This window comes from Micrasema longulum, unplaced genomic scaffold (genome assembly GCF_059751315.1).
Source record: "Micrasema longulum isolate JH-2025_06_02 unplaced genomic scaffold, ASM5975131v1 h1tg000100l, whole genome shotgun sequence".
NCBI lineage: Eukaryota > Metazoa > Arthropoda > Insecta > Trichoptera > Brachycentridae > Micrasema > Micrasema longulum.
In genome coordinates, this window is record NW_028277306.1 from 62,726 (window position 1) to 70,098 (window position 7,373).

At 36.5% G+C, this 7,373-nt stretch overlaps 1 protein-coding gene across 1 annotated transcript in view; it reads right to left on the reverse strand.

The window, feature by feature from the left end:
- Nucleotides 1–3,433, reverse strand: part of LOC148284646 (cilia- and flagella-associated protein 91-like) — a 29,832-nt gene extending 26,399 nt beyond the window's left edge. The window contains exons 1-2 of the mRNA XM_088237137.1: nt 3,316–3,433; nt 142–218 (exon numbers count right to left, since the gene is read on the reverse strand). Coding sequence (XP_088093263.1) covers nt 142–218; nt 3,316–3,382 — 144 coding nt within the window. The 5' untranslated portion in view covers nt 3,383–3,433. The remainder of the gene's footprint in view (nt 1–141; nt 219–3,315) is intronic.
- Nucleotides 3,434–7,373: the final 3,940 nt, after the last annotated feature.

Here is a 7,373-nt window from a genome sequence, read left to right on the forward strand (position 1 = left end):
TCGCGGTTTGCGCGTGCGCAGCGGTCCAGCCTCCGGGAATGTGCGGCAGACGTTTAAATACAAAACGCTTACAACAGTTCAGATCAAATTATTCGTACGATTGATGTTTTTTTAAAGTAAAATAATTGAATTTATACTCACATATTGCGCTGTGGCCATGGCGGATTGTATGGCTTGATGGTCGAAGTCTTTCTTACTCGAAACAATAAAATTTGGATCTAAAAAAACACATGCACATTATTATTTAACATAATTGTTATCCAAATGGATGTGGGAGCGAAAATGAGTAATCTAACTGTCAGTTGCCTTCTGTACGCCGATGGACGCAGTCCTCCTAGCTGACAGCGAAGAGGAACTGCAATCCTCGGTTACAAAGGTTTACGAAGTGTGCAAGGAGAGTGATTTGCTAATGAATGTGCAAAAGTCGAACGTCGTGGTCTTTGAAAGAAATGTAACTATGACTGAATGTAAGATTGTAGTAAATGGAGATAGTTTGAAACAGGTCGAAGAATTTGTATATCTGGATACTAGAGATGGAAATATGGACGAGGATATTGAAAGGAGGGTTAGTGCCGGTAACAGAGTTAATGGTGCCTTAAAGTCTGTCGTAGCAAATAAGTGTCTATCGCAAGAGGCTAAACTAGCAGTTCAAAATGGAGTTCTGGTACCGACCCTAATGTATGGAAGCGAAGCATGGAGTTGGAAAAAAAGGGACGAAAGTAGACTGAATGCTGTTGAAATGCGATCCCTCAGGCGAATGTGCGGAAAAACAATGTATGATAGGTGCCCTAATGTCGAAATTAGAGCAGAATGCAAGGCTGAGTTGAGCATTATCGACAAAATCAAGAAAGGTCTTTTGCGATGGTTCGGTCATGTGGAGCGAATGAATGATGAAAGAACGGCTAAAAAGATTTATGATGCGAATGTGTCCGGTTGTAGAAGTCGAGGAAGGCCGAGAAAGACATGGCATGATCAAGTACAACAAATTCTTGAAAGTGGTCATGTGAAAAGTCGGAATAATCGACGTGCGTGCATGAGAAGATGTATGAATGTGAAGGAAGCAAAGGAAGTGTGCCAGGACAGAGTGGTGTGGCGTTCTATTCTCTCTGCCTACCCCTCCGTGGAAATGGCGTGATGGTTAGTTAGTTAGTTAGTTATCCAAATTATTTTTTTAAATTATTTCTTTGTATATATAATTCTTCTGTACGTGTTCTTTATTTATTTGTTTATATATTTTGTCGATAATGATATAATAACATGAATAAGAAACGCTTTAAAGACAGACCAGCTGAGTTTCAAAAAAAAAATCAAGGGTGTGTATTTTTATAGTAAGTGTTCTGGGCCTCGATTATGATGGGAAGATAAAGACGTCATACCTTCACCTTGACGGTATAGTTGAAGATAAATTCCCTCTAGCGATCACAAAGATATACTGCCGACCCCCCACCTTCAAGTTTTAGGTAGGTACATCGATAGGAATCAAGGGAAAGCGTACGTCACGGTACACATATCTACGCTCTAAAATGACATATCTTCAGTATGACGTTTCAGTTAAAGATAATAGTCTCCCGACCGACTACAAAGGTATAGTACATCGGTTTATACCGACGGGTCTAGAACCCCTCGATACGTTTATCTACGCATTAAAAGTGTCAAAAATATTGTTCCACCGAGCAATTTTTCCTTTAATTATGATTTATTAAAATTTTTAAACGTTTTGAGTTTGGCACTTTTTTTCTTAAAAGCCTATTCAAAATATGAGAGAGAAATAAGGAAATTTTGAAGTCATAACTGTCACTTTAATAAAACGAACGCCTGAATGTGAAAATAATGTCGCTAGATTATGTTCTATTAACAAATAACAGTATCTAGGCGATAGAAAGTTACTACTCTAAAAAAATAATTTAGTTATTATATTTTTTCCATCTGTTTTACTATCTTTCCGAGTGTATGTATCGAGACGTTAAAGGAGCCGGCTTTGTAGTCGATCGGTAGATACATACAGACGATCGTCAAGCGTACCGTCTAGGTGATTTCCAAAAGTCATACAAAATTCATGTTCAAGCGAGCAGTTTTTGCTTGAATTGGGATTTATTGGAGTTTATAATCGCTTTGAATTGAGCACTTTTTATTACAGAAGCCTATTTAAAATATAAATTAGAACTATTTTAAATATTAATGACGTAAGGATCGCGGAGTAATTGTTTGCGCTCATCCCATTGGCTTGTTTCGATCATATGATGTGGATATGGCAAGCAGGTAGAACATACCGAGGTAGATACAGACAGTACAGAAGTTAAGTATAGCGTCTCGATATATACAGATGGAGATAGCGTTCATAATCGAGGCACAGGTGTGTGTAAAGTAAATGCGAGCATCATTAAATAGCAAGTGAGATCGTATCGCAGCCAGAAAGAATGAGTCTTAATTTATTTTTAAATAAATTACGGGGCATGTTAAATATATATATATCAATAGATAAAAGAAAAGCATTATAGTTTGAGTAAGAATATATAGATGAGGGAAAGAGTGTTGTGCGTAGTTAGCGCTACAGACTGGCAGATGGAATAAATACTTATTTTTTGTCACGCGAAGGGGACATTAAGATTAATTATTTTACATAAAACGGTTTTTTTTATGTCATGTTAAATAATAATGTTTTAAAGATAATGTCTGTCAAATTTCCACCACGGCGTTGCTTAATCCGAGAGATCCAATTTTCATCAGATGATCAAAGTAGCGTAAAAAAAACAACACTAAAAAAATGTCCGTTTTGTTTTCTTTGATAATCTGACAGACGGAAAAATAATGTATTTTTAGTAATGCATTTGCTAATTACACATGAAATGTGATCCCACCCTGTTTCTACACTTTTTTTTTTAAGAAAAATAAATATTTGCGTTTTTATGATTTACCCAAATGTTTAATTTTGAGGGCCATTTTCAACGAGTTGTAAATAACTCACTATTAGAAAATGGAATCGAGTCGGGGTAGAGTGGGATTCGAACCGCGAACCTTCGGTCCGTGAGTCCGAGACACTAGCCACAGGACCACAACCCGATTTTTGAAACACAACAACTTTGAAACGACACAACACGGCACGGTTGGATTCAAATCGGGGTTGCGTACTGAGCGACGTCTACAAAGAAACTAATGGGTAAAAACGTAGAACTACTCTTTTAAGAGTAGTTTAGTCGCCTTCTGTTTGATGCGCGTATGCGGTTTCTGTACTATTGTTATTTTTTTTGTCTTTTTGTATCTTTTACTTGATTATGTCACTATCTCGAGCTGTAATTTTGACAGCCAGATACTCACCATAAATATAATCATGTTCCCGATATTTTTTGACGACTCCTTTGCGTATAGCGTTCCTCGTAGACATTTTCGGTGGCGAAGAGTCCGCCAATGTATAGGACGAATCACCGCACGCCTTCAAAACATAATAAAATTAAAATGACACGTTCTGACATAAAAATAGCAAATAACAAAATGTCAGTTCGCCTTAGAAACAGTTACTATGAACGACGGCTTGTTTTAGTGATGTAGTATTTAGCGTTAGCATTGTGAATTTATAATCAATTTTCAATAGCGTTACAACTGCTAAATGACCTTGCAAATTGATTTAAAATATAGGTGGTGTTTTATACTTACATAGCCCCATATTACGCCTGGTATTTTGAACGTAGTTATGCAGAAAGCAGCCAGCCACAGAATAGTGAAACTTAGGTAACAGAACTTTTGTGAAGAGTGACTAATCCTCAGAGTAATAATGCGTAACCTAGAGAGGAGCCCAAACGTAGGAAAACCATTTTATGACTATTGGGTATTTATTTAGCTACAGTTCGCAGCAAAACAATGGCCGTACTCAGGTCGAGAATCGACAAATATATAATTATTTGCATTGTAAATACATTTAAATATGTACCAGTATTGCAGGGTTATTCCAATTTATTTTTCCATAATATGCCTGTATTTATTTTATAAAACTGAAAATACACGTGTGTGTTTATTTATTTATGAATTTATTCATTCTATTCATAATATATTTACGTTACATTTATTGAGACATAATCCCAATTCCGTGGAACCAAAGTCCCGTGTTGAGTTTGTTTGTTTGTCCGTCACATCTCCGAGACGGCGAGTCGTAGCGGCCTGAAATTTGGACACGTCATTTTAGACGCGATTTCAAGATTGAGGTTGCTAATTTTTAGTAAAATTTGAATCGACCTCTACTCGGTAAAGATTCAAACTTTATATGGATGCCTAGTGCGGCCTTGACATATTTCCCGTAACCGACTGTCATTATCAACAGTAAACATACTTTGATTCACAAATTTATCCCCTAAAAGGAAAAATAGTATCTAAAGTATGGGTGGCCAGCCTTTTCAGCAGCCGGGCCAGATTTTGGCCGTACAACAAAATTTCTTCTGTTATTCAATGCAAATGGGAAATATGTATATTTTTTAAAAAGATGTAACAAAAATGAGAGTCAAACATATTTATTAGATTAGAGTTACAATACAAAAAATAGCAATCAACAAAATTATCATAAAAAATAAACAAAATATGGTAAATTTTATATATTGTAGACATGTAAGATTATAGCAAATAGAGACAGATTAAAGCAGGTTGAAGAATTTGTATATTTATGAAGTATGTTTATAAAAGACGGAAATGTGGATAAGAACAATGAGAGAACGGTTAGTGCCGGAAACAAAATTAATGGTGCCTTAAAATCGATAGTGGCAAATAAGAACTTATCGAAAGAAGCAAAATTGGCAGTACATAACGGAGTTCTGGTACCCTTATGTATGGTAGTGAAACGTGGTGTTGAAAAAAGAAGGATGAAAGTAGACTGAATGTTGTCGAAATGCGATCTCTCAGGCGATGTGTGGTGAGATTATGTATGATAGGTGTACAAATGTCGAAATTAGAGCAGAGCGCAAGGCTGAGATAAGCATTATCGACACAATTAAGAAAGGGCTCTTACGATAATTTGGTCGCGTGGAGCGAACGAGCGATGAAAGAACGGCTAAAATATGTTATAATGCAGGCGTGCCTGGACGTAGAAGCCGAGGAAGGCCGGGAAAGACGTGGCCGAGAAAGATACTTCCATAATATTGGATATGATACAAACTTTTAATGTTCTTTTGGTGGTTTTATGTACACCATTAAATCGCCCTTGAGGTATATTTATACGGAAACGGCGCTACATACATTATCCAGAGTAATAACAATTTATTTATTTTTTGCATAATATGCCCCGCGGGCCATTAGCAGACACCCAGCGGGCCGCGGGTTGGCCACCCTTGATCTAAAGTAAATATGTTGATATAAGGAAATATTATTATGCATTATTTATCATTATTAGGTTAGATTATTCCTCAGAGTAATAATGCGTTAACCTATAGAGGGCTTCTACCCTATCACTACGTTTCATAGAACGCAAGTGATGTTGGTTAGCAACAAATTGGCGGCCATTTTGTTTTGTTTGACAACAAACACATAATGGTTCTGTCGGATGCTTTTGTCGCTGTGCTTGGCTTTGTTTGTAAATAGCTTGGATATTTACGTTGTAATAAATAAAAATCCACTATGGAGAATTGCAGTATGTTTGGTTGCAGCAGTAGGAGCGTCAAAGCTGTTAAAGGAGTCAGTTTTCACAGGGAATTGATTCCCAATATTTTCCCATGATTTACATTGAATTTTGACATTTATTGTCCCGACACGTGTATTTTGTTGCTTAAAAACTTTCCTTATATCAACATATTTACTTCAGATACTATTTTTTCTCAATTTAGGGGATAAATTTGTGAATTAAAGTATGTTTACTGTTGATAATGACAGTTGATTACGGGCAATATGTCGGGGCCGCACTGGGCATCCATATAAAGTTTGAGTCCTTATCGAGTAGAGGTCGAATCAAATTTTACTCGAAAATAGCAACGTCAACCTTGAAATCGCATCTAAAATGACGTGTCCAAATTTCAGGCCGCTACGACTCGCCGTCTCGGAGATGTGACGGACAAACAAACAAATTCAACACGGGACTTTGGTTCCACGGAGCTGGGATTTATGTCTCAATAAATGTAACATAAATATATTGTGAATAAAATAAATAAATAAAAAAAAACAAACATGTATTTTCAACAATACTTTGAGTTTGTCCAAATCTTTGTAGACAAGGACTGGATTCAACTCTCTGGGGAGCTGTTTATATTAACATATTACAACAGAGATGAAGAACATTTAAGAGAAGGTAATATAGAAGCATAAATAAAGGTTTCAGCTCTTTAACTTCACAAACATCAACAGATGAAAGAATTGAAGGAATATAGATGTTCAAATATAGGCAGAATGGTGAATCAACAATATTTTGAGTTTGTCCAAATTTTTGTAGACAAGGACTGGATTCAACTCCCTGGGGAGCTGTTTATATTAACATATTGCAACAGAGATGAAGAACATTTAAGAGAAGGTAATATAGAAGTCCAGGCATCTACAGGGTTTATGACCTGTCAATGGCTGGTTTAAGTGGCCACTTTACACACTGTGTAACATTCATCATCCCCAGGGAGTTGAATCCAGTACTTGTCTACAAAAATTTGGACAAACTCAAAATATTGTTGATAAATTACCTGGTCCATGAAGAAGTATAGAAATTGAAAAAATAATATTTTCAGGCGTTGCCTAGTCTAGTATGTAGGTGAAATAATTCAATTAGATGAATCTCACCCGCATCAATGAAGGTTTCAGCTCTTTAACTTCACAAACATCAACAGATGAAAGAATCGAAGGAATATAGATGTTCAAATATAGGCAGAATGGTGAATGTTACACAGTCTGTAAAGTGGCCACTTAAACCAGCCATTGACAGGTCATAAGCCCTGTTGATGCCTGGACTTCTATATTACCTTCTCTTAAATGTTCTTCATCTGTCACATTACAACACAGTACTAATGAATTAAGTCGCAAAATATTTTTCAGTCTACACTCACTTAGAAGGCTGCAAAAATTCTTACCCATTAGTACTAAATGCACTCTTGTACAAGCATTACTACTACCCATTCTAGATTACGCTGATGTTTCCACGACTGATTTAAGCTGTGAGCAACTCGATAAACTTGAACGCCTTCAGAATACATGCATAAGGTACATTTTTGGTCTTAGGAAATATGACCACATTTCTGATTATCGTTGGCAACTGAAATGGCTCAAAATTAGACAGCGGAGAGACAATCACTCCCTCTCACTTCTCTTCAATGTTCTTCATAGTCCGAACGCTCCTATATACCTGCGTGAAAAATTTCAACGCTTATCAGTTCATGGTTTACCTCTTCGTTCTAATTCTCGAGGCACTCTCTTAATACCCA